We start from the raw sequence: 27,944 nt of genomic DNA, 5'->3' as shown, positions 1-27,944 counted from the left end.
TTGTGTATTTGGATCTGAAATTTTGGAAACCATTTTGGTACGGTTTCGGGGTTTGGTGAACTTCCAAAGTGCAGAATTGTTCGTTGTTCTTGCATGGATAATCCACAATTTGCAGCTCCCCCACAACCCCCCCCCCCCCACCCCCCCCCGCCCCCCCCCCCCCCCCCCCCCCCAAAAAAACAAAAAAAAAATTGAATAAGTGGATATATTTTTCTTCCTTTAAAGCCTTGATTTCTTTTGTACATGCTTTGAATAAATTAATTCAGGATTTTGGAGTATAATTAGGGCTTTGAATGAAATTGTTGGGTTTAGATCATTTAATCAAGATAGATTGTAGATATAGATATAGATAGATAATGGTTAGACATATAGATTAGACCACCTCTTGAAACATTAAAGTCCAGAACGGTAATTTGGGCCAACCCAATAACACAACACGTTTCCCGTCATCAATCGGCCCACTCAATTATGCTCTTCCATTCCCCTCGTCTCCATATAGGCCATCGCCTCCGCCTCCGCCTCCGCCTCCGCCTGCGCCTCCGCACCGTTTTCTTCAGTCATGGATTTTGAAAATTATTACGAAATTACCCGCGTCGCCGGCTTCATTCACGCCCATAACTTCTCCAGAGTCGCCTTACAGGTTTATTAACAATAAAAAGTGTAAAAAAAACTAATGAATAATTCATAAAATTATTAATTGAGATTTTATGTATTTATTTATTTTATTTGTAGTTTCCAGATGAGCTCCTGAAAGATTCAAGGAAAGTTGTGAGTGCTCTCCGGCATCTTCTTCAGAATTCCGACGAGTCACATGGAACCGCTAAGTTGTACGTGATGGCCGACACCACCTACGGCAGCTGCTGCGTGGACGAGGTCGGAGCTGCTCATGTTAAAGCTGACTGCGTTATTCATTACGGTCACACTTGCCTCAGCCCGTGAGTTTGTTGTTTATGTGTTTAATAGTAACTATGTTTGTAATTTTGATTAAGGAGCTGTTTAGTGTTAATTAATTTGGTTTAGTTTGTGGAAATGGTCGGAAGGGTACAACCCTTAGTGCATGAGGTACTACTTAATTTGAAGATAGTGTATTAAGGGTTGTTGTTACTTGTTATTGCTATTTTCGAAAGTTTTGGAATTTTGGCTTTTTCGGTTTTGGAGTTGGTTGCTATATTTTTTTTTTTTGTCAAAATATTGAACTAGTTGGTTGCTATATGAACTAGTAGAATTTGGCAAAATATTGAGCTGAAAGTGTACACTCTGTTTTTTTTTTTTCTTTTGCTTTTTTTGAAGTTGTGGGGAGTCAATTGGTCCTAGCTTCCGTAGTGAAACGCTCTTATTGCTTCTTTCGCATGTATTATTTTGTTGAATGTGAAGAAACAGGCCTCAACCAGTGCTGAAATGGAAGTCGGGGAGTATCTTGTTGTGCCAGTTTCTCTTTTAACGTGCATTTGAACAGTAAATGTTACACATTATGTCTTGTAGTATTTACCTCCTTTTTTTCCTTGGTCCCAAATTACACTCAGGCTTAAAAATGGAGCAATCACTTCTGCAAATGTGTTGGAAACTTGCTTTTTGATGAACCCTTGAGGCCTCATTTCCTTTTTTTTTTGCAATTTATGTACCTATAGATTTATTTCAAGCACAGAATACCCAAGTGGTTCCTGATTCTTTGAGGTTGCTATGTACTTAATCAAGGGAATAAGTATCAAGGATGATGCATACATACTGTCATGTATAAGTTGAACATGTTTTGGTATCAAGTTTTCTGGTTTTAAATTGCCTTGTTTAGTTTGCAAGTAGAAAATTTGGTGGGAAACAAATTTTTTTTTTCCATTTGTTTCTAATTTTTGGGTTTCTATAATATGTTTTGGCAGGACAACCACAATTCCAGCTTTTTGTGTTTTCGGCAAGGCTCCACTTAAGGCATCTAATTGTGCTGAAAGTTTATACAATTATACTGTAAAAGGTGGCAAGCCTATTCTGGTAAGTTGGCAAGTACTGCATATACTATCATGTGGTTGTTTTTGCCTTTTTTACACAGTTTTGTTTGCAATTTTCTCACTCCAGGGCTTTAGGTGATAGTTTTATTTTGGCTTGTAACACGTATTGTCTAAGTTACATACTTGCTGACTTGAATTTCGCTGATATTGCAGGTTCTTTTTGGGCTAGAATATGCTCATGCGATGCCGGATATAAAAGAGGCACTAAATGTTGAAGCAGTGAGGTTTCATGACTCCAACTCAGGATTTCAGATACATTTTGCTAATGTTACTAATTCAGTTATAACTCCATCCACATCTATGAAATTGGAAAATCGACATTTAATGTTGAATGGCGACCAGGATAACAATGAAGATTCTTCTCAGAAGACTGATACAAAATTTAGACTAGGTGGTTTGGGTTGGAGTTTACCTGAGGGACACAGGATGGAGGATTATTTGCTGTTCTGGATTGGTTTAGACAACTCGGCTTTCACAAACTTCATATTAACGTTTAATAGTTGTGAAATAGGTAAGTGCAGGGGTGCAATTTTTGGCATTGCTGTTCTCTTCTGTGTTGCTTGTTGTCTTAGTTTTGTTATATGCATGAAGCTCGCCAATTCAATTGGTTTGACATTGTCAATTGATTTTCCTTGTTTTGTTCTTTTCAGCTACTGCTTTTGCTTTCTCATGCTCTTTCACTTGGCTATGCACTAATGTTTGTTGATTTCTTACCTGTTGTTTCTAGTCAGATATGATGCAATTGAAGGTTGCTTGAAGACTGATGTATCTCAGCAGGCAAAAATTCTCAAGCGCAGGTAATATACTTGTCAAGCACATAATGATGCTAATTTATTTCAGCAAATTAGTAAGTTTTATACATAAGACGTGATATGCATTGATGTATTAAAATCAATCTTTTGTCCCATGTGCAACCAACTGCATGATTAATTAGGTATTATCTAGTTGAAAAAGCGAAGGATGCAAACATGGTTGGGATCTTGGTCGGAACTCTTGGAGTTGGTAAGTTCTTGTGCAACAGTTTTATTAATATGCACTTGCCCTCTTCCATCACGGATCAGTGCCTTGCTGACTTTTGCTGTAGTTAGACATTTTTGTTCTAAATATGTAGAATTATAATTCATACGCAATAGTGTCATCTGCTCTGAGTAAGGACCACAAATGTTGCTCCTCAATTTATATTGAAAGCCAATTTGGTCGTATGCATTTGTAAATCAATTGAAATCTTCTGAAAATTAGTAGTTTATTGAACATTTGCTGAGCTTATGGTTAGATAACAAATATTCTCCTCAGGCTTGATAGAATGTATTGCCAATGCACATCATTTTGTCTGAATTTTTTAGTTTGTCATCATGTTTAAGCTACAGACTGAAGTTTTTCTGGTAAAATTATTGATGCAGCTGGTTATCTGGATATGATTCATCAAATGACAGAATTAGTGACTAGAGCTGGGAAAAAGGCATATACCTTTCTTATGGGAAAGCCAAATCCTGCAAAATTAGCTAATTTTCCTGAGGTAAACATGGTTTCCGTGGACAGATTTTCTTTACAACTTTTAACTTTTGAGAATTTTTTAAGTCTCTGGTGCATATGCAGTGTGATGTTTTCATCTATGTATCCTGTGCTCAAACGGCTCTCTTGGATAGCAAGGAGTTTTTAGCTCCTATAATCACTCCTTTTGAAGCTTTGATAGCTTTCAACAGGTAAATACCATTTTAACTATGAGTGTAAAGTTTTTTATGTGGTTGAAATTTGTGGATGCTCTATAATTTCGTGATTGTACCTAAAGCACATCCAAGTGGGTATCTTATATAAATTGCATGGCATTATCAATTTCATTTGATGACTGTTCACTAATGGGTGGTTTTGCATTTCATGGAAATAATTCAAGTTGCAGAAATGGTATTTTGTCTTTATCCTCTTTTTTTTTACATGTTATTTTCCTGAGCAATTAGGAATTGTGCTGCATGTTTGAGGTTCAACAACTTTGCTGGAATAAATTCATGCAGGGATCAATAGTGATTATAGGCTTCATTTTAATTCCTTTAGCGGTATACTGTTATAATCAGTAGTACTATGCAATTTGATGTCCAAGAGGTATGCAAGGTAGCTAAATAAATGAAGGGAAGTCATTTTTTGAAAACTGCGTGTGATATTACTCCTCTGTCGTAATAATTATAGTGTCTAACCTCGTCTGAGGTTCGGAAATTAGTTATCTGCAAAATTTTGAACTAGCTTCGAGTTTTACATTGATTTCTGGTTGCACATAGTGTCCCTGTTGTGTAAAAGATTTGGTAAAGTTCTTTTTGTAGTGATAAAGTACCTGGTAATGTCCTGATAAAAGTGTTTATATTAAAAAGATTTTTGGCTAAAGGTAACTCTACCTGAAGCTCAAACTTGGGAGCTTTTCAAAAAATGCCTTACTTTTACTTAGAAGCAATTGGACTCCGTTAAACCCACTTAGAAGTTCAGATGTGTTTGGTTCACATGCATTGAAGATTTTATGGTTCTAATACTGCTTTTGTCATCCATGCTTACCTTGCTACATTTCATCAGCCTAGTTTTGGTTCTAATGCTGCTTTTATTACCCACGTTATTCACGAATCTTCAAGTTTCTAATGTTATTCTCATGGATATTGTTGAACTTTGCAATTATCTATTTTCAGATATTGAGTTTGGTCTATATGATCATCAAGTTTCATTTCTCTATTACAATGTATGCTCAAAGGCAATATTGAATTGAATTAGGTTTGTCATAGGAGCAGAAAACCTGATAATAGCTAATAGTACTTTGTAAGAGGAATAAACATAAACCTCTTTATGAAATGTGGCTGTATTTTTCAGATCCTTGATTGGTTGATCTATAACCTCTTTGTAAGCTAGAGTTCCCTTGTGTTTCTATTTTAGTCCTTTTGTCTCTTGCCATCCACTTTGTCTTTTTTTTTTTCCCTCTTCTCAAGTTTAGATTATTCAGTGTCTGAACTGTGAATATTGTATCGTCTCATCTTAATTCTGTCCTCATTTGTCTGCAGACATTGTTAAGATTATATGTTGATTCACATTCAGTTGTCATGGTTTTGATACGCTGCTATATGATTCGAAGTTTATTTAAGTTTTGAATAAAGTAAATTTATCCAGACCTCAGGGCAGGAGATAGTAATAGATCATTCGGCTGAGGTCTGGAAGTCCTCCTTTACACTCTAAATAGTCTTGCTGTAAGTAAATAAAATCCCTTTTTGGTATTGGATTTGGTGATTATTCCAGCCTAGACTCTACCAATTCGACGGGCTTGGGAATTGATAATGATAATATTATCCTTTGAACTTGTTGTAAATACTAGATGATCAATTCTTGTTAAACCACTATTGCAGGGGCAGTCAGTGGACCGGAGCTTACTCAATGGAATTTCAGGATGTGGTTGCTTCCCAGCCTGCAGAAGTAGAAGATGAGGCAGAATCACGTTTTTCTTTCTTTCAGGGTGGATATGTTGAAGATTTTAAATTGCAAGGTATCTTCTGTTATCTTGAGGTCTCAAAAAAAACTCCTTTAAAAACATTGGAACCAGGTATTTGTTTTAGGCTATAGAGTTCTTCCAAATTCATACTTAACAATGACAAGTGAGGCAATTTCTTGTTCAGCTGACCTTATGTGCACCATTATATAGAATTTACGCAACTTCATTAGCTCTGAGCTCACTGAATATTCTACTGGCACCAATGAGAGGAATTAGCCCTCTTGTGAAGCTAGACAACCAAATGAGAATTTGATTTACTTTCATTGCAATTCCAATTTAGAGAATCGGAGTCTCTCTTTCTTGCATAGTTCCATGATATAATATTGCGCCGATGAACCCGGTTTTATTTCCATTCTAGGGTGATGTTCAAGACATCTTTTGAGGCTCGTTTAATTAACAATAAAAACAAGGTACTTGTGTTATGCATGGATGCTTGATGGGAGATGACACAGAATTAAGGCTTGTGTTATCATATGGGTCACATAAGCCAATTGGTGAACTACCTAAAGTCTTTAAGGCTATGCTTCTATTTCCATGCTTGTGTGTTGATAGTTATTGATGATGTACTTGAGTAATCATCAATGTGCTTGCGATGTTCTGTGTGTATATATATGTGTACACACACAAACATATATAATTCTCTTTGTCGTCATGTTTGCTTTTTTGTTTCCTGTTCAGCATTGTTTTTTAAATCTCATCATTCATGATGGGTTATTTTCTAAAGTATACGATTTGGATCGAATTAGTCTATTAGCCCTCTTTGTGTGACTGTTCATAACTTAAAGTCATGTAATGGTTCATAATATGATAAGTCGTTCCTATAAAGTTGAGCTGATATGTTTATTCTGGAAACCAGATTTTTTTTTTCCTCATTTGATCAGTCAATGGACAAATGTAGCTTTATTCTGGTGACTGTTAATTTGAAATGTCTCGCTTCTTTCTTGGCTGTGCTCATTTAATGGTCCCTTTGAATTTTTGGTCCTATCAGAGGGGAAGGAGGATAAGGATGCAGTTCTTTCCCTGGTAAATGTCACAGAGAAGGCTTTGCTGCTCCAAAACAAGGACTCTGAGCTGTTGTCAAGAAGAGATGCTAAATCTGGAGCTGAGTTTTTTGCAGCTCGATCATATCAAGGTCTTGAAATCCATAGCAGTGACTCTTTTCCAGAGCCATTTTTAATCGGTAGAACAGGGAAGGCATCTGGATATGAGGATGAACAAAGCAAATGACACGATATGTGATTTTATTCTACTGCTCTGAAAATAAGCAAAGAGAAAGGAAGAGAGTGTCCAGCTGATGGTGCACTAAGCTAGATCGTTTGGGGAAACATTTGCAATAGAAAGCCAGCACAGAAATACAGCGAAATCTGTGTAATGTTGGGACAGTAGACATAAAGCAGAATTCCCATTAGTTCTTTCACTGAAACCAATTGGGGATATTTTGGCAGAACGCAGTAGCTGTGCAGCAGCTTTGGCACACATAGAAGTGTTTGTGGCTAAATTTGGGAACCTCTGGCCATTATTGCTACTGTGGTGCTCCATTTTTGCCTTGCAGTGGCATGGTTAATTTTAATCTAGCCTTGGGTAGAGCTTCTTGCAGCTATTACCCATTTCGTGGTATAATTCCATCCCTATTCGGTTAAACAGAAGGGGTTGACTTTCCTGAGTTCCACCAGTTGGGTCGTCTCTGCATTGTTGTCCTCTTTGAACTGGATCAGATTCCATTTATGTCTTGTATTAGTCAGGCATATTCATAGGATAGGAGAGAGCATATTTTTAAGTTGTTGTAGCGTTTCATTGGCATAACTTGGAAACTTGTTCTTACATTCCTTCCCTTATAACGTAAGTTCTTGTAAATATGGCTAGTAGCAATGAAATAGTTAGGTATTGTTGATTTTTTTTGAAGTTACGTATTGTTGATTGATATAGGTTTCTTTATGCTTGCATTGAGCTTGGTTATTTTTGTTGAGTAGGGATATTTGCATAAATTTATTTATTTACATTATAAATATATTTTTAAATAATTTTTTTATTTTACATATATCATACGAAAAAATTGCTATAGTATTATTTTTTAAAAAATAATTTCAAATAATTTATTATCCAAACACCTCCGTTGCTGTTAGGCCGGCAGCAAGCAACATTAAAAAAAAAAAAAAAAAAAAATTCTCACATTTGTAAGCAAGGGAAGGAAATTGCGTATCAAATAATATTTGTGCATTTTTTTTCATCCATAATCTAAGCTAAGGAATTAGCCAGACTACCTAGTACTAAACATAGACACAACTTATTTTTATCAAAATTGACAGACCACTTCATAGTAAAAAACTTGATTTTGAGTATTTGAAAAGAAAAGAAATTCCCCAATGTCACCAAGTGCTTCAAAATTTTCCTCATGAATTTCTTATCCAGAAAGCCCATTTCAATAGAAAACCTTCAACCTCAGTACCGTCACCCAAAATAATAACAATAACAATAACAATAATAATAACAATAACAAAAGTAATCATCGTAATTTCAAAGTGGGATTACTAGCCGCTTCTTATAACAGCCACTGCCGGCGCTCTTTCTTCTGAGTTACTGCGACCCTTTCCCAGGAAGAGGCCTCCGTCGCCGGTAAAACCCCTCTAGCAAAATTTCATTGTTTTCTTTGTTTCCTTCTCAACTTCATATGGTTTGTTTGTGTGGTCCGAGAAAAACGACTTTTTTTTTCTTGTAAAGTAGAGAACTGAAGTGAATGATAGCTGCTGGATAACTATCTCTATTGGGTTTTTTTCCTTCTCTCTGGTAACAGAAGCAGAGTAGTGTGAAACTGGGTTCTCTTTGTAATTGTTTATGCCAAAATTTTCATTGGGTTTATTCTTTTTCTTTGTATTTTGTTTCATTGGATTTTTTTTTTCGGTATTGTATATTGGTAGTGGAATTTGGGAAGTTATATACTGCAAAAATTGTCCTTTAGATTAAGGGGGTTGTTTTTTTCAATGTGATTAGTTCTGTATTTGTAGGAAATGTCCAAAGGTCATGCCTTAGTGGGCTTGGTTTGTAGGAAATGTACACAAAACAGGGGGGAAAGAGCAAAAACAGAAAGGAAATTGTCTTGTGATTTCGTTTGGATTTTTATGATTTTTGTTTTCCTTAATGGATTTCTTCTAAGTTTCATGTATTTCACAAGCAATTTATGAATTTTTTTTAATATCTGCTGGGCTTTTTATGGTGTTGACAACTTGTAGGGCCCTTGTTATATGCTGTTAACTATCTTCTTATTTTTTTTTGTGTCTGAATCTGGATTTAGTGTAGCCATTTCTGGAAGCTGTAACATTTGCAAATAAAGGATGCCAAATTGCGTTTCAGGAGGTCACCAAGAATGCACATATCGGTTGTTTCATTGTGGAAAGCAAGGACTTATGAGGTCCAATGCTACCGTAGATTTGTGATGTTTTGCTATTGGCTGGAAGGAGTAGAGTTACTTTTCTATTGAATCTTTTAGCTATTGAGCCTGCAGCCCTTATAATGCAAGTGATTCATGGCTGTGCGCTTGCCAAGCATTTCATCAGTTTCAAGACTCCCCAGCTGTTTTTCAAAGATCAAGAACTTAGCAGCTACTGGGAGATGGCAAGAGGTTCTTTCCTGTCACTGTGAATTGAGGGAGGCGGGAGTTCAATTGACTGATCCTTCTGTCTTCCCTCCCATTCTCAAAGCATGTTCTGCCATATCTTTTGATTATGGCAAGTCCATTCATGCATCTTTGCTTAAACAGGGACTTGATTCATTCACTTCCTTGGGCAATTCTATTATTGACTTTTACGTGAAATCTGGAACCCTGGGTTGTGCAAATGATGTTTTTGATTGCATGAGGAACAGAGATTCAGTTTCTTGGAACATAATCATTCATGGACACCTTGATCAATGTGCTTTTGAGCAGGGGTTAGGCTTGTTTTTCCAGGCCAAAATTACAGGATTCAAACCTAACATATCCACTTTGGTGCTTGTGATTTGTGCATGTCGTGAGCGCCAGTTGTTTGATGATGGGCAAATACTTCATGGGTATATTATTCGTAGTGGGTTTTTGGCCATCTCTTCAGTTCAGAACTCCCTTTTATGTATGTATGCAGACATCAGGATGGAGTTTGCTCGGAAGCTCTTCAATGAAATGCATCATAGAGATGTAATCTCTTGGAGCGTAATAATTGGCTGGTATGTGCAAAACAGTGAAGCCAGAGTTGCTTTAGAGTTGTTCCGGCAAATGGTATCTGAGTTTCACATTGAAGTGGATGGGCCTATAACTGTAACTATACTCAAAGCATGCACCAATTTACAGAACATTGAAATGGGAAATTTGGTCCACGGCTTTGCGATTTCGAGAGGCCTGAAATGTGACTTGTTTGTAGGAAACTCGTTGGTTGATTTCTATTCCAAGTGTGATGATGTTGAATCTGCTTTTAAAGCCTTCAGCGAGATGAGTCAAAAGAATGTGGTATCATGGAATTCTCTACTATCTGGATATGTTCAAAGTGAGAAGCATTCTGAAGCCCTGTTGTTATTTGATTCAATGAGAAGGGCAGGAGTTGAAGCTGATGAAGTAACCCTTGTCAATCTGCTTCAAGTATGCAAATATCTTATGTTACCATATCAATGCAAGTTGATTCATTCCAAAGTACTTAGACAAGGTTATGAATCAAATGAGTTGGTCAAAAATTCTTTAATTGATACATATGCAAAATGCAATTGCATTAGTCTTGCATGGAAGCAGTTTAGTCAGATGAAGCACCGAGATGCGGTCACTTGGAGCACAATGATTGCAGCATTCACTTACTGGGACATGCCTGGTGAAGCAATTGCTCTTTTCCGAGAGATGAAGCTGATTGAAGAAAATCTTAACACAGTTACCATGTTGAATCTTATTGAAGCCTGCTCTCTTTTTGCAGATCTGAACATATCAAAGTCTGCTCATGGTATTGCTATTCGACATGGCTTAGCTTTTGAGGTTGCAGTTGGAACTGCTGTTTTGGATATGTATTCCAAATGTGGGGCGATACAGGCTTCAAGAAAAGCTTTTGAATACATGCCCCAAAAAAACATTGTGTCATGGGGTGCTATGATTGCAGCATATGGTATGAATGGCCTTCCTCGTGATGCTTTAGCTTTACATGCCAAAATGGAATCTCAGGGTCTCAAGCCCAACTTAGTAACAAGCCTTTCTCTGTTATCTGCATGTAGCCATGGGGGATTGGTTGATGAGGGCTTGTCTGTCTTTGAGAATGTGATACAAGAATATGGTGTTGAAATTGGGGTGGAACATTATTCGTGTCTTGTGGACTTGTTGGCTCGATCTGGAAAGTTTGATAGTGCAATGGATTTTATCAACAAAATACCTTGTACAGTAAAGCCTAGCGCTAGTGCATGGAGTGCAATCTTGAGCGGTTGTAGGAACTCTGGTAATAGGGAGGTTGGGGCTGGTGCTTTAGCTCATATTCTTGAATTGGAGCCATCTAGTAGTGCTGGATATTTGCTGGCATCTAACATGTATGCGTCTGGTGGTTTATGGTCTGATGCTGCCAATATGAGATTGTTGGGCAAGAAAAGTGGGGCCAAGGTACTCGCTGGGTACAGTTTGGTTCATGTGAACAATAGGGCATACAGGTTTGTTGCAGGAGATAAACATGATCCGTTATCTGATGAGTTATGCATTTTTATTGAACAATTACATTCGTGGATGAAGATTGAGAATACAGATCATGATAATATATTGGGAACAAAAAGGAAGGAAGTTAAATCCTGTTCTTCCAGTTTTCGCCTACAACAACAGCTAGAACAGTTTGTGGATGCTGGTACCTGATTTCTAAGGGTAGATTCATTCTTTTTTGTATCTAACTGCATGATGTAGCATTGCAACCCTGGAATCCATCTACCGGTTCTTTTTTACAGAGGCATTTTGTAAGCATCATTTATCTGTAGCTAGTTTTAGTTGATAGGACAATGTAATAGCAATAAGATTTTGTGCATTGATACTTGAGGACAGATGACACTAAACAGTGGTGGCCTTATCCTGCCAAATAGTTTAAACAAGCATTAGGAGAGTTGTTAATGTTGATCTCATGTTTATGTTGTATGCTTACTGTTGAAGAGTGTAGTTATTGGTGATTGAACTTTTTCAGTTGTCTATAACATGTGAAAACTATGATATTCAATACTTGCTCCTTAGAAGAATGAAGCTACTTTCACATTGTTTTCTGTCTTCCCCTCCAAACAATCTTCCTTAAAATATACCCTTCCGTGCTGGTAGATGGTGGAAATATCAGAAACCAATGCCTTTTGGTAGTTTGCTTTTCCTCATGGATTATCTTCTACTTGAATATGTGGAATTATTTAGTAAAAGGGTAAAATAAAAAAGAATATGTGAAATTATTTAGATGCCTTGTAGTGATTGCCCATCCATGTGGCTTATCAAATCATCTATCGAGCGGTGAAAATGATGTATCGATCGATTCTTTAGGATTTTATGACAGTTGCTGATATATTGTGCCCTTGAAGTTGACTAACTGTGCTACACTATTGTGTACTCGACGGTGAACCTGTTGTTTTCTTCATTTTGTATTACAGAACAAATGGAATTTGATATTTTGCTGAAAATTTAGCTTGAATTGGATGCCTGATGTTGTCATTTAATATCTCAATTGCCCTTTTACGCTGCGGTTCTTTTGTTATAGCCCAGTGGTCTTTCAGGTGCTTTTGTCAATTATATCCGAAAAGAGGGTAGGGGATCAATTTAAACAGGTCTTCAAAGATATGGTGTTCTCTGTAACTTGCAATCTTCATGGGGCAATATAGGAGTTTTGAGATATGTAGTCTCTTTTACCTTTATTGGTCTAAAAGGAAAACTGTTATTTGTGGTTTGTATTTGAATGTATATTCTTAGAACTTGGGGTTGCATATTATCAGATGATTTTGTGCTGAGTTAAGCTGGTTACATTATTTCAGGTGATTTTCTTCAGGGGAAGCTATTTAGTTATTGAGATAGTTTCGTTTGTTTATGAGGAACAGAAAAAATGGGAAGAAATATATTGCTTATGTCATACTTCGGGTGATTTTGCTTGTGTCAAAATTCTGTGTTATCTTATTTTTCACTAGTTAACTCTGGACAAATAAGTAGATATTTTTATACAGCAGCAAGGGATTTAAGGAAAGCATTTTTTTTGGGTAAAAAGGCATTGTCAACTAAGAAAGCTACTGCTGCTTCTATACTGTTCTGCCAACGTTAAACAATGGCTACAACGCTATATAGCTATATTGTAATGATCTAAGTAAAGAACCAGAACCAGAAAAGAAGAAGGAAAGAGAAGGGAAAGAAAGGAATAAGAGAAAGGATCAGAAAGAAATTAGGGAGAATTGTACTGGTTGAATTGATGGGAGAAATGAGAAATTGCAACAAATCACCAATTGCCTATTCCCGTACATGCCTGAGTTGGGTAAGTAACTGCTCCTAAACTAAATTTACCAGTTGCAGCAACTAACAGAATTTGCCCAACTGCCATTGTATTAACCGCCTCGTAACTATCTTCTCATTGCCAACCCTCCTTGTCCAATTCACCCTTATTCAGTCATTGCATATACCTTCTTCCGTACATTTCCAAAGCTAAGTTTACGTCTATAATCATATGTGTGTATGCATTTATGTTTTTGAATGGGGAGAAAGAGCAACAGGGATATTTAGTTTTCGACGCGATATGTAGTTCACAGTTTTGTTAACCATGTATGTGTAGTTTTCAGATGGCCTTTTCCTTTCTCTTTTCTTCCCTTCCTTGTCTCATTTTTTTACGCTTGGTGTCGCTCAGACTTTCAATCTTGATATACAAGACAATAATGAGTCAGACGCAGGAAATAGTGAAAACAGAGTTTCCTTATCCAATCCTCTTCGATGCGATGCAAGTTTAGACTTTCTTTGATATTCTAGGCCTTTTCTAGCCCAATCCTAGGCTCGGTGACCATACCTGAAACCTTGTATCCTTGGAATATGGTAATTACTTGGCCTGTAAGACTGATTCAACGTGTTGATTACCTTCTGATTGATATGAATGTAGACACCAAATTCTTGTTAATTTCAACTCAATTACTGTTCATTTGTAAACACCATTTCTCTTTTATTTCAAAAAATGGGGCGCGACAATGAATATGTGATTGATTTAGTTATCTTGAATTATTTGCTTAAAGTTTTCGCTGCATTTTCTTTTGATCCCCACAGTTGGAGTTAGCCTCGTATGTTCACTTGCTATCATGGCAGGATGTGAGCCCTTTGAGACCAAGGCTTGATGTACCTATTACTTGCTATTAGACGATCAATGTGAGCCCTTTAAGGGACACAGGCGCATGTAGTTTTTACTTGCTTTATCAGAGTAAATGTTAGCCCTTTAACTCGGAACATGGGTTCAATGTATGTTGTAACTAGTGTTTGTGTTCTTTATTTACTTATTTTCTTTCCTTGGACACGAATATCCTCATGGCATGCTTTCTAGTTTACATGTTTTTTGTGTTTTGTGAGTGTTGCCAGTTATATAAGTTTGCTTTAATAACACATCGTATAGTATGTTCAGTTCGAGTGTTATGCAAACGAAGGTTAGAGTTTATTGATTATTAAACGAGCACAAGGGATTGTTCGAACTCAATTGGTTAACATTGTAAGAGTATTTGGCTCTTTAAAGTTTAAAAAGGCTAAACTTTTTTTTTTTTTTTTGAAGAATAAAGGACTGAACTAATTTGAAGAAAATTTAAGAGTGATAGTTAGGAGACTTATAAGAATGGAAGGGTTTTGTTTTGGGTGGGGGGGGGGAGGGCAAATAAAAAAAATCTGGCCTTGTTGCCTCCATATGCACGATAGAGATAACAAGAAAATAAAGGCTAAAGATTGGGATGTTAAGAACAATGAGTAGGAAAAAAGGGTAAACATCCACCTACCTGCGGTGCAAGGATCTAAGGGAGTTTAAGAGAGCAGAAAGGTTTTGAGGATGAGAATGAGGGTTTTGAGGCGTGGGGATGTGAATGTACTTGAGTGGAAGACTAAGCCACAGGATGACAACAAAGGGCTTTTGAGGTTTGAGCGGCGGCTAGAGAATCAGAGGTTTGAGGATCTAATTTTTTGTAGCATATATATGCATAGGATAGATGGATATTGTTGGTTTTTTGGGGCATAAACTAAGAAATAACACCTTAATGTTGCAAAAAAAAATTTATAAGAGACTTGTATTAAAGGTAGAAAATAAACTTGTGTTTTACATTCATCAACTCACTATTTATAGTGATTACATGAAACAAACTAGCAAAATATCCAACTAACAAGTATCCTAAAAATCTCAACAAAATATAATCTTCTACTACTAGCAAATCTTAGCTAATATATTTGTTAACAAACCAACATGATCTTTGGTTAACAAATATCCTTATTTTCTAATAACTAAATTAGTTTGATATCAAACCCAATCTGATAAAATCTGTAGGAAAAGTTGGTATATCTCAACACTCCTCCTTACCACTTTTGCTGCAGATTTTCAATTGTCTTCTCAAATCTTTGAACCTTGTTTTGGACAAGGCTTTCATAAAAATGTCTGCAATCTGGCCATCAGTCTTGCAATGTTTCTTGAGCCAAACTTCAAAATCAATACCAAATTTTCCGATGTATTCAACTTCTTTGGAATTCCCATACGTAATAGATGAACCTGAAGAAGAAATTCACAATACAAAAAATGATTGCTATGAGAGACATAAAACAATCCTTCAAATTTTTGTATGGCCTTTTATCAGCTATGTCACCACCATCATCCTTGGGTAGCATTTCATGAATTTTCACGATGTAACCTCCTTCAATTGCCTCATCAGTGATCTCATCCTGAATTTTAGCAACATCTGAATTTTTTGGTTCACCATACTGCATCTTAGAATTGTCAATTTCTGACAAATTCAAAGCAAAATTTTTGCCTCTCATTTTCACTGAGAAAAGCTCATTTCCAACTGGATCATGTATAACACAGGTCCTATTTTTGAAGATGACAGAATAATTCTTCTCTAATAACTGTCCAACACTTAATAGATTTTGATTAATTTTAGGTACATACAAAACATTAGAAATAATTTTGGTACCTGAACTATAATTAATAGCAACATTACTTTTGCCTTTCACCTCAATATAATCTCCATTTCCAATTCTGACTTTGGAGATTTGCGATTTATCAAGTTTCCTAAATATAGATTCATCATATGCCATGTGATGAGTGCAACCACTGTCTATTAGCCAAGTTTTAGTATTGGAATTATTGCTTGCAAAACATGTGGCCATGAAAAGTTGCTCCTCATCTTGTTCATCAACCATCTGAGCGTGATGTTTTCTTTTTCCTTTATTTTTGCAAACTCTCTCCATATGTCCCATTTGCTTAAAAACCCTACATTGAATGTTAGGTCAAAACCAACAATATATTGAAAGATGTGAGGTTTTCTTACAGTGTGAACACGGAGGATTTTTGCCATTTTTCTTCTCATCTTGACTATTTTTCTCTTGGTCATTTCTATCACCTTGTCGAATTTGATCCTCATTTATTGCTCGAAAAGCACCTTCAATGACTCATTTAGTTCTTATGGCTCGTCTTTGTTCTTATGCCTCTAAAGCATTGATCAATTCTGACAAGGTCATCCGAGAGAGATCTCTTGAATTTTCAAAAGAGAAAATTTTGGCTTCAAACCTTTCTGATAAACTCACCAAGACTTTCTCCACAACTCTGCTATCTGGAAGTTGTTCTCCAATCAATCTGATTTTGTTCACAATATTTAAGAGTCTGTTAGAATACTCTTTAATGTTTTCTTTGTCTTTCATCCTAAGGAGTTCAAATTCTCTCCTAAGGTTCAAAACTTGCATCTGTCTTGTTCTGTTATTGCCTTGAAAAGCCACTTTGAGAGCATCCCAAGCTTCTTTTGCAGTTTCACAAGTGATAATTTTTGTGAATACTGCATCGGAAACTGCTGAATGAATGCAAGTCATGGCTTTTGATCTCCTTTTGACTGCATCTCTATGGGCTCTCATCTCTGCAATAGTTGGATCTTCCGGCAATTCAGGATCAGGATCTGCCTCTACCACATCCCAAAGATCATTAGCATCCAAATAGGACTTCATTTTGACGGCCCAGATTTGGTAATTTTCACTAGTGAAACTTGGAGGATTTGACAAGAAATTGTTTCCTGGCATTTTGATGTTGAGGGCTTAAGTGTGAAAAAGGAATTTTCACCAAATTCACTCACTCTCAAAGAAACAGTCCCTTAAGATTTAGGCTTTGATACCACTTTGTTGGTTTTTTGGGGTATAAACTAAGAAACAACACTTTAGTGTTGCAAAAAAAAAAAAAAAAAACTTATAAGAAACTTGTATTGATGGTAGAAAATGAGCTTGTGTTCTATATTCATCAACTCATTATTTATAGTGGTTACATGAAACAAACTAGCAAAATATCCAACTAACAATTATTCTAAAAATCTCAACAAAATATAATCTTCTACTACTAGCAAATCTTAGCTAATATATTTGTTAACAAACCAACATAATCTTTGGTTAACAAATATCCTTATTTTCTAATAACTAAATTATTTTGATATCAAACCCAATCTGATAAAATCTGTAGGAAAAGTTGGCATATCTCAACAGACACACACACACACACACACACACATATATATGCATGTATGTGTGTGTATCAAATGCATATGTTTACTAATATATTAGATCTATTCACAGGCAAATTCGAGTTCCACTTGATTACTAAACAAATTTAATCTTATAGTTAAACTTGATTTGTTTACTGTGCGATCAATTTTTTTTTTCCAACTGTAGTGAGTTGTACATGAATATATTTGTGATACAGAGCATTGGGTACCTCAATTGATTTTTTAAAGTGGAGAGAAAGTCTTTGATGTTTTGACAAATTGAGGGGTAGGTCTATATATTTACCAATAGAATGAGAACCAATACAAGAACATTATAAAACAAAGATAATATTCATTATAAGATGAAGTATAATGTGAAATAAGAAATGAACTTACTTAAACTTGGAGGTAAATGACCCTGGAGACTATATATATATATATATATATATATATATATATATATATTCATTAGTCAAAAGATCATTTTATTCAGGAATGCATTCATGCATTCGAAGTTGAAGATTTGCCTGAATTTTTAGGTTGGCAGAATGATAATCTATATTCTCGGATTTTCTGAATAGCTCGGCCTTATGATCTACATCCACATTAAAAATACAAATCACCTTGTCGCCTTCTTTCTAAATCTCTATCCTAAACTAGTGTTTCAAAATTTGAACTATTATTCGACCGAACTTAGGAGTTAGAGATTAAGAGTTTCAACTAGTTGCTCAGTAGGTGTGGGCAACAATTTGATTAACTAAATTGAATACTATAACTTGAGCTATTTGGCTAATAATGGTTCGAGCTATTTGACATTATGACCTACATGCAAATTAAATACACAAACTGCCTTTCGACCTTTCTTTCTCTCTCATCCCTAACTTAAACCAATGTTTGAAAATTAAAGCCGTGATTAGCCTGATCTTAGCAGTCAGGGATCAAGAGTTTTAACTGGTTGCCTCATGAATGGTAAGCAACAATTTGATTAACTAAATGAATTAAAGAATCCAATAAATCAAACGATTTGGCTAACAATAGTTAGAGCTATTTGGCATTATGATCTCCAATGTTACCTTTCTTTCTCTCTTGTCCCTACCTGAAACTAGAGGTGTCAAAATGGGTGACTTGGGCAGGTTTCGGTTGGATAAAATGGGTAATGGGTATAAGTGAATCAACCCATTTATATTCATTTAATTAGATGGGTATAAATGAGTAAGTCAAAAAATGAATTGGGTAACCCAATTACCCATTTATAACCTATTTATTTTAACTTTTTGTAAACTCATTTAAATTTATTTTTGCAAACTAAGTTATTAATTTATACCACTCTTTGCACCCATCATTAGTTTTAAATATTTACTTATAATGTTCAATAAGCCTAATTATCAATTTTTTTCCTATCCGTACTCTATGTCGTAAAATTATATACTATTTAATAATTGAATAATAAAAATATAAAAATTTGAATTAAGTACTATAAAAATTAACATAAAAACTTAATCCAAAAATTTTGACCCTAATATTTTTTTCATGTGTAAATTTAAAATTTCATTTTGAAAAGGTAGGAAAATAGACTAAAATTTATCATGGATTGGTAATACTAAAAAATGAGTAAGTTAACAAACTAAGAGAAAATAAAATGATAAAATAAAACCAACAAATAATAATAATGAAACAAAAGTAGTTAACATTATAATAAAATGAAAAATCTGAAAAAAAAAAGGGTGGGGGAAGAGAGGAGATTTGGGGGAAAATAATTCTAAATAGGTTAATTGGGTTTGATGGGTTACCCAATAATACACATTTAATAAATGGGTATTAACCCATTTATACCCATGTGCACAAATTTAAGATACTCATCCTCATCTATTCATTGATATATTTGGTTGACTAAAGTTTAATTAATTAAATGGGTAAATTTAATTAAATGGGTTGATTTGCTACCTATACTTGAAACAAATGTTTCAAAATTTGAACCATGATTTGACCGAAGTTAGGAGTTAGATTCCAAGAGTTTCAACCTGTTGGCTTGCTATAGGTGAGCAACAATTTGATTAACTAAATGAATTAAATTGGATTTGGTAAATCGAGCTATTTGGTTCACAATGCATGGTTTGAGCTATTCGGCATGTGGCCTATACCCACATTAAATATACAAACTACCATGTCACATTTCTTTCTCTCTCGAATTTTGTCCCTACCCTAAGCCAATGTTTCAAAATTTGAATTGTGATACGAATAAAGTTAGGGATCAGGGGGTCAAGATTTCAACTGGTTGGCTGTCAGGAACTTAAGATAGAAGTTGTCGTTTTATGCATTAGCATGTGCGTTTCAGTAATAGAGCAAAATAGGAGCTACGACCTAAAACGATGTCGTTGGAATAATTCTGGTAGTTGGTTAGGATTAGTTATTCTGTTAAGTTCACGAGTGATTAGTTTCCTACTGATTAGCTGCTATTATAAATAGAAGGTGTAACAGAAAGGGGCCATCAGACTTAATATGACTTTTATTACTTTCTCTCTCTTATTGGTCTAATTCTCTCTTCCTCTCATTTCTCTTTCCTTTCCCATTCTTTTCCCCAAATCCTCTTTCGTAGTCACCTTCCTCCTCTGTATCTCACGAAGCTCAAACCCAGGAGCCTGACATCTGGTATCAGAGCAGCCGATCCTTGGCTGTATTTGATACGGAAATGGCGGAGAATACTCGCTACCGCACCCTGGAAGATTAGATCAAGAAGCAAGATAGCCATTTGCAGGAGTTGGTGGAATCGATGGCTACTGTACAAGTCTCTTGTCAACAGAGGTTTCAGGAGGAACTTGAGTAGAAAAGCTAACGATTGGAAGCGCTAGTGGAAAACTTAGATCAGAAGTTTAGCTCGATTGAACAAAAGTTTAACAACTTGCTGAATGTGATGCTGAAGGAAAAAGGCTGCTCCGAGCTGGAATCGCGACCTTCAGAGCCGCTGCTGCCGACTCCACCTACGCATATGAAGCTTGGACATCAGAATGGAGTGCACGCCTCTCATCTGGAGCTCAAAAGTAAGCAATTCAACCCTGTCTTGCCAAAATTGGAATTACCTATGTTTGCTGCGGGTAACCCTAGGGAGTGGCTTAGGAAATGCCAGAAATATTTCCAGAACTACCAGATTCCTGATAGTCAGAAGGTGGAAATGGTAGAGATGTTTTTGGAGGGGAAAGCCGACAACTGGTTTCAAGGGGTGAAACTCGAGCGGCCTAACCTTTCCTGGTCAGAATTTAGTGACCTTAGTGAGAGATTTGCCTGTAAGACTTCACGAGATGTGGTGGAGGAATTTAATAAGCTACAACAAACAGGTAAAGTAGAGGAATATGAAGAAAATTTTGAGGAGCTAAAAACTCTTATGTTACTTAGAAATCCTAGGCTGGATGAGCCTTACTTTGTTTCCAGTTTCATCAGTGGCTTGAAGGAGGAAATCAAGCCAATTGTGAAGATGTTCAAGCCAAAAAACCTATCAAAGGCTTTCGAGGTAGCTGAACTACAAGAATATTCCTTAGAGTTGCAATCAAGACAACCACGAAACACTAATAAAACTGCGTTGGAGTCCAGATTTGGAATGTTTAAGACCCAACGGAACAATCAGAAGCCAGCCAACTCCTACCGCATTCCTTCCATTACTCCAAACTCCAATAGGCAGGAGAATGTGGCTAGGGAGTTTAATAAAATTTCTACAGAAGAAATACAATATAGACACAAACATGGCCTGTGCTACAGGTGTGGTGACAAGTTTGGGGCAGGTAATCGTTGTAAGCAGGGGAACTTGAACTGCATTGATCTGGATGAAGGAAATGACACAGATTTTGAGGATGCTGAAGGGGAACAAGATGAAAGTACTGGTCGAGTAGGGGAGCTGGCCGAAGTTTCACTGAATGCCTTAAATGGAGCCATGAGCAGGAAATCTATCATTCTGTTAGGTAATATGGGAGGACTACCTATAAAGATATTGGTAGATACTGGAGCTTCAAACAGTTTCATTCACTTTGGGCTGGTTAAATCCTTATACTTACCACACCAAGAGGTTACCCCTTTTACAGTAACCTTAGCTGATGGTACGGATATTACTAGTGGTGCAATCTGCCCGAGGGTAAGTTGGCTAATACAAGACTATCAGTTTTAGTTTGACTTGAAGGTAATGGATTTAGGGAATTGGGATATTATACTGGGGATGGATTGGATGTACCAATTCAGTCCCATTACTTTTGATTTCCATAGTCTCAGCATTGCGCTCAGTAGTAGTGGAAGTTTGCTACATCTGCGGGGAGTTATGAACCAACCTGTGATGGAACTTGTATGTGGGAAGGACCTCAAATCCTTCATACAAGAGAAGCAATGGAATTGTGCCTCCCTACAGGCCGAGTCACAGGATTTCCAGCCAAAGAATATTCCGAAACAAGTAGAAAGGATATTACAACAGTATTCGCAAGTATTTGCTGCTCCGCAGGGTCTACCCCCATGAAGAGAGTTGGATCACCAAATCACTCTCAAACCTGGAGCAAAACCCTTCAAACTTAAGCCTTACCGGTACCCTCACGCACACAAAACCGAAATCGAGAGGCAAGTGGCTGAGATGCTCTCTAGTGGTATTGTTACTCACAGTAGCAGTCCCTTCGCATCACCTGTTTTGCTAGTCAAAAAGAATGACAACTCCTGAAGGCTATGTATGGATTATCGGAAGCTAAACGAACTGACTGTTAAAGACAGATTTCCCATACCAAACATAGATGAACTTTTGAACGAGTTGCATGGGACAAAGTACATGTCTAAGCTGGATCTTCGAGTTGGTTACCACCAACTAAGAGTTAAGGCAATGGATACACACAAAACTGCCTTTCAGACGTGGTCACTTCGAGTTCTTGGTTATGCCGTTTGGATTGACGAATGCTCCGGCTACCTTCCATGCTTTGATGAATCGAATTTTTCAGCCATATATGAGGAAATTTGTGTTAGTATTTTTTGACGATATCCTGGTCTATAGCTCCACCCTTGAGTCGCATATGCTACATCTCCAAATCGTCCTGGGGGTCTTGGCAGACAACCAACTATTCTGCAAAATATCTAAATGCTCATTTGCCCAAACTTTGGTGGAGTATTTGGGGCATGTGATATCGGAAAGAGGCGTGAGCATGGACAGGTCTAAGGTCGACTGCATATTTTCTTGGCCTGCATCCCGAATAGTGAAAGAACTAAGGGGATTTCTAGGTTTAACAGGGTATTACAGACGGTTCATTAAGGGGTATGGGGTAATCAGTAAACCGTTGACGCAACTTTTAAAGAAGGACGGGTTCGCATGGAGTTCTGAAGCTCAGTTAGCTTTTGAAGACTTAAAGAGGGCCATGACGACTACCCCCGTATTGAGCATGCCTAACTTTGACATCCCATTCGTCATTGAGATGGATGCATGTGGCGTGGGTATTGGTGTTGTTTTGATGCAACAAGGACATCCCATAGCTTTCCTTAGCAAGGCTCTAGCAAACCAGAATTTGGGACTGTCGGTGTATGAAAAGGAGCTGTTCGCGTTGGTGATGGCAGTCACTAAATGGAAACATTACCTGGTAGGCCATCACTTCGTCGTCTGGACCGATCACCAGGCCCTCAAATACCTACTTGAACAACGGCTCACACATCCTTTACAGCACAAATGGCTGACCAAGTTGTTAGGTTTCGACTACGAGATCCAATACAAGAAAGGCATTGACAATGGAGTGGCGGACACATTGTCTAGACGACGGATAGTTGAGCACAGTGAGGGATGTCCGACCAAGTTGGGTACCCTGACTGCCATCTCGTCAGCGTAGCCAGCTTGGATGCAAGAACTAATAGATAGTTACTGGGGTGATGCTACGGCACAGGAACTTATTCCCCAGCTACTGCTGGATCCTACTTCTAACTCCGATTATCAATTGGACAATGGGTTGCTGAAGTTCAAAGGCAAATTATATGTGGGACTTCTAAGGGGATCAGAGGCAACATTATCAAAGCATTGCATGACTCTGCAGTTGGGGGCCATTCCAGTCAAAGAGGGTGTCTACAAAGGGTGCAAGCACTGTTTCACTGGCCCGGGATCAAAAAGGAGGTCATACAGTTTGTGAGATCTTGTGACGTGTGTCAACGGAATAAGCACGAAAATGTTCCTTACCCCGGGCTATTACAGCCACTTCCAGTTCCTCAGCAGGCATGGTCCCAAATAACCATGGATTTCATCGAGCAATTGCCTTTATCTCACGGGTTTGATACTATCTTCGTGGTAGTAGATCGCTTTACTAAGTTCAGCCATTTTATGCGACTCTCGCACCCCTACTCAGCTCAGCAGATAGCTATGGCTTTCCTTGATAATGTGTATAAACTCCATGGTCTACCTGAGGTGATAATTTCGGATAGAGACAGGGTGTTTCTCAGTAGGTTCTGGCAAGAAATGTTTAAGATGTTGGGTACTAAACTCCATTACAGCTCTTCCTATCACCCACAGTCCGACGGGCAGAGCGAGAGAGTTAACCAATGCCTGGAAACGTACATAAGATGCATGTGTAGTGAGCACCCAACACAGTGGAGTGTGTGGTTATCTACGGTGGAGCACTGGTATAACACCAACTTCCATACCAGCTTACAGCTATCCCCTTTTGAGGCATTATACGAGTACAAGCCGACCCCTATTCCCTTGGGACCATTTCATGACACTATAATACCAGCTGCAGCTGATATGGTACAGGAAAGGCTACAGATCACGTCCCAAATCAAAGAAAACTTAGCTAAGGCTCAGAATCGAATGAAGCACTACGCTGATCAACACAGGACAGAGAGAACTTTGCAGGTAGGGGAATGGGTTTACCTTAAGTTGCAACCTTATAGGCAGCAAACTGTAGCTATCAGGAGGAGTCTAAAGCTGTCGGCCAAGTATTATGGGCCTTTTCAAATTATTGAGAAGGTGGGGGCTGTAGCCTATAAGTTACGGTTGACGCCGGGAGCTAGAGTTCATCCAGTGTTTCACGTTTCACTTCTTAAAAAGAAAATTGGTGACGGTCAGTCCATTGAAGCAGTCTTGCCCGAGTTGGACTCCTCTGACCAGTGCTTGTTGCAACCGGAGCAAGTGCTTAGACGCAAGATTATCATGAGGAATTCTCAACCTGTTATACAATATCTGGTCAAGTGGAACCAGTTGCCAGACTCTGAGGCTTCCTGGGAGGATAAAAGTTTCGTTGACAAAATGTTTCTAGACTTTAAAGCTTGAGGACAAGCTTTCTTTATGAGGAGGGGATTGTCAGGAACTTAAGATAGAAGTTGTCGTTTTATGCATTAGCATGTGCGTTTCAGTAATAGAGCAAAATTAGGAGCTGCGACCTGAAACGATGCCGTTGGAATAATTCTGGTAGTTGGTTAGGATTAGTTATTCTGTTAAGTTCACGAGTGATTAGTTTCCTACTAATTAGCTGCTATTATAAATAGAAGGTGTAACAGAAAGGGGCCATCAGACTTAATATGACTTTTATTACTTTCTCTCTCTTGTTGGTCTAATTCTCTCTTCCCCTCATTTCTCATTCCTTTCCCATTCTTTTCCCCAAATCCTCTTTTGTAGTCACCTTCCTCCTCTGTATCTCACGAAGCTCAAACCCAGGAGCCTGACATTGGCTCGCTGTAGGTGAGCAACAATGTAGTTAATTGATTGAATTAAATTTAATTCAATAAATTGAATTCAATGGATTCAATTTCAATTTGATTTCTAGTAAAACCAAGTTCATAATTTGATAATTCAATTCAAATTTAGATTTCATATCTTCGATTTCTATGATAACCCAAAACTGATTGTATATTATTGTATATAATTTATTCTTATGACTAAAGTTTTACATGATTGTTTGAGTTAACTTTTTTTAATCTATAGTTATATCCGTCTTTTATGATGCATACATACATGTTTATATGCACATACATATATGTGCATATAGACACACACCTTAATGATTGACTATTGATTATTGACTATGTTACGGCTCAGTTCAACACATTGATATATTTGGCTGACTGAAGTTCATAATTCAATTTCAATAAGATTCTAAGTTATTAACATGTTTCTCCTTTTCTTTAGAACTATTTTCTCCTTATTCTTTCTAGAATTCATCCTGTAAAAATCTTCTTCAGCATTCCCATAGGAGAGAGACCAGACAATTCTGATCTTTCCTCAAGGGAGGGAGCCTCTCTCTAGTTTTTAGCTTTTCTTATTTTAAATAAATTCTCTCTTAGGATTTTCTTGTGAGAAATTCTTCACTCCTAGGATCTTCTAGTGTGAGTTTTTCCTCTGTTAATTTATTCAAGTGAGAGTTTTATTCTCTCTTAAATTTTGCCTTTGTAAGAGTTTTATTTGTTGTTTCATTTTTTTAGTGAAATCTTAGATTTTGTACATCTGGTTTCTCAATCTATAATTTCTCTCTTAATTATTATCATATCTAAAATTTTCTTTACACTTGAATTAATTTTTAATCAAATCTGACTATTAGAAGGCATGCACAGATCTAATAATTTAAAATAATTCATCTAGATTGAAGATATATTGAAGTATTAATGTTATCTTCATTCGTATTAATTGTTCATATTTGTTGCATCTATTGACTTTTAGATTTGCATGTATCAAAGTCAGATTTGATTTGATGTATTTTCTGCTAGAAGTGCAGATTTATTGAATGAAATTATCCTTTCTATAAGTTCCTTGATTTCATTTTTCAATTAACGACAAATCAATATTTGAATTTGCTTGATATGGACATGAATAAAATCAATTAAGTGATTAACCGAATTGTCATTCAATTTTAATTCAATTCAATTTGGTTGCTTTTATTTCAATTTCAAGCTAAAACCAATCCACATGTAAAAGTCGATTTTAATTGATTTGATTTAACTAATTATCCAATAAATTGATCATTCTCACCCCTATGGCTTGATGAGCAAAAATTGAAAAATTAGATGATGTTATGATAAGGAGGTAAAGAGATCTATATATATATATATATATATATATAAGATTTCTCAATTTTTTATTTTTTTACTAAGTTTAAGTTTACATAACTTATTTGATTTTCATGGCAGAACAAGTTTTATAGATACAAAACAAATGCAAACTTGAAAGAGAAAGAATACCATAAAATTGCATAGAAAAATACATATAAAAGGAAAAAAAAACCTTTTGTATTTTTTAACTTCAAATGAAAATTTGAGCTTAAAACTAAATTCAAAAAATGTCTTTGACAAAATATAGAAATTAAAATTTGAAAAAAATTTACGAGAGTACTTTTAGTTGTCCAAAAGGTCAAAAAATGCTGTAAAAGATTTGAGTATCGAATTAGTAAGCAAAATTTAAGGAAAACTTAAAAAAAAAGTGCATAAAAAAGAAAAAGAAAAAGAAAAAGTAGTTGTTTTCATTTTCCTCAATTTTTTTATGAATATTTTGTTTGCTTTGTAATCCATATTGCTAGACATATAAGAAAAGTCCAATGTTAAGTAAGTAAAATTTATTACAAAGACAAAATGATATAGCATCATCTAATATATTTTATTTCAAAGTTTACTATCAAAATTCAAGGGGGGCAAGAGTGGAGGAAATACAAAAACAAACTAAATTTTTCATAGGCTATTCTATGGCTTCAAAAAAATTGAGGGCCCTAACATATACGTAGCTCCGTCACTGTTCCCCTCCATCGTCCAATAACCCTCTTCCCTCCCCTCCTCCCAAGTTTTGAAAAATCCTTTTTGACCCTTGAATAGTTTTAAGAATTTTCATTTAAAATCATAATTTTTCCCCCTCCCACACCCCCCCCCCAACTTAGCATTTAAAAAATAAAATTCCATTTCCATCCCCCAATCTAATTTTTGCTTCATGAGAATAGCTATTAAATACTTTTAGATTACTGTTAGTTAGTTCATATACATAATTTAACTTCAAAATGCATGCTTTTTTAGCATTTTATGTATTATCTCTAAAAAGGTCTCTTCATGAACATTTATAACTAATAGGGTATATCGTTCGTGCATTGTGAGCGTAAACATTAGTAGTATATATTTATTTCTTGAAATTTGGTACTAATACAAAGAGTAGTTATTTTTTTCTATTTCATTTTTTCTGGTACGTAAGAAATAAGAAGGTAGAGACATGAATAGTTATATGAATTGGATATATTAATGTGTATCTTGATCCAATATTGGGAACATAGCTTTCTTTTTATGGTTTGTCGACTTGCCGTTTATTATTACTCTATTAAAAATCATCTTGAGATCATAAAAAACTTCTTCATAGATTTAAAATATTTTAAATTGACTTGGGATTAAATATCAAGACCAAATCATTAAGTGATATAATAAAAAATCTAAGATATATTTTTATAATTTTCAAACTTACACTCATAAAGTAAAATTTTGCTATTTTTGTAACTTTGCCCCTTCCCCCCTCCCCAAAATCGTGTCACAAACTCGAGAGAGAGAGAGAGAGAGAGAGAGAGAGAGAGATTTTGACTTCCAAAAACCGTGAATTTTATCCCGAATCAGATTTCACTTTAAAGATGAGTAGAACAAAGAATTTGACATTTTAAAAGCAAACAATATCATATTATTTTGTTAGGTAATAGCGTTTTAACCAGTATTGATATGCAAGCCACTTAAAGGATTATGGGATTGTTGTCAGTAGTTGTAGATTTTTAAAAAAATGGATTAATCAGAATTAGCAAAAACTACTTTTGACT

At 36.2% G+C, this 27,944-nt stretch overlaps 2 protein-coding genes across 6 annotated transcripts; both read left to right on the top strand.

Moving 5' to 3' along the window:
- Positions 1–256: 256 nt before the first annotated feature.
- On the top strand, positions 257–7,416 carry LOC140010768 (uncharacterized). 3 transcript variants are annotated; one of them, XM_072058192.1, is made up of 11 exons: positions 257–640; positions 733–935; positions 1,875–1,983; positions 2,154–2,219; positions 2,343–2,511; positions 2,728–2,797; positions 2,935–3,002; positions 3,401–3,516; positions 3,597–3,703; positions 5,372–5,508; positions 6,503–7,416. In XM_072058192.1, exons 1-11 carry the CDS (start codon positions 560–562, stop codon positions 6,739–6,741), a joined length of 1,365 nt encoding a protein of 454 aa, XP_071914293.1. In that variant the 5' UTR covers positions 257–559; the 3' UTR covers positions 6,742–7,416. The 3 variants fall into 3 exon arrangements, with proteins under 3 accessions (XP_071914293.1, XP_071914292.1, XP_071914294.1); XM_072058191.1 differs by having other exon boundaries at positions 260–640; positions 2,154–2,511; XM_072058193.1 differs by having other exon boundaries at positions 261–640; positions 740–935; positions 2,154–2,511.
- A 417-nt stretch (positions 7,417–7,833) lies between these two features.
- Positions 7,834–11,602, top strand: LOC113698123 (pentatricopeptide repeat-containing protein At2g17210-like). Of its 3 annotated transcripts, none has more exons than XM_027217828.2 (2): positions 7,834–8,127; positions 8,863–11,602. In XM_027217828.2, exon 2 carries the CDS (start codon positions 9,035–9,037, stop codon positions 11,345–11,347), a length of 2,313 nt encoding a protein of 770 aa, XP_027073629.2. In that variant the 5' UTR covers positions 7,834–8,127; positions 8,863–9,034; the 3' UTR covers positions 11,348–11,602. The 3 variants fall into 3 exon arrangements, with proteins under 3 accessions (XP_027073629.2, XP_027073627.2, XP_027073626.2); XM_027217826.2 differs by having other exon boundaries at positions 8,809–11,602; XM_027217825.2 differs by having other exon boundaries at positions 8,804–11,602.
- Positions 11,603–27,944: the final 16,342 nt, after the last annotated feature.

This window comes from Coffea arabica, chromosome 7c (genome assembly GCF_036785885.1).
Source record: "Coffea arabica cultivar ET-39 chromosome 7c, Coffea Arabica ET-39 HiFi, whole genome shotgun sequence".
Lineage (NCBI taxonomy): Eukaryota > Viridiplantae > Streptophyta > Magnoliopsida > Gentianales > Rubiaceae > Coffea > Coffea arabica.
The sequence above is the reverse complement of the archived record's forward strand: the minus strand, read 5'-3'. Positions and strand labels throughout refer to the sequence as shown.

Coding starts and splice junctions, on each gene's coding strand:
- LOC140010768 (XM_072058191.1), top strand. CDS start 560: ATGGATTTTGAAAATTATTACGAAATTACCCGCGTCGCCGGCTTCATT. Junction 3,003..3,400: donor GGTCGGAACTCTTGGAGTTG/GTAAGTTCTTGT, acceptor TTATTGATGCAG/CTGGTTATCTGGATATGATT. Junction 5,509..6,502: donor TGAAGATTTTAAATTGCAAG/GTATCTTCTGTT, acceptor TGGTCCTATCAG/AGGGGAAGGAGGATAAGGAT.
- LOC113698123 (XM_027217828.2), top strand. CDS start 9,035: ATGGCTGTGCGCTTGCCAAGCATTTCATCAGTTTCAAGACTCCCCAGC.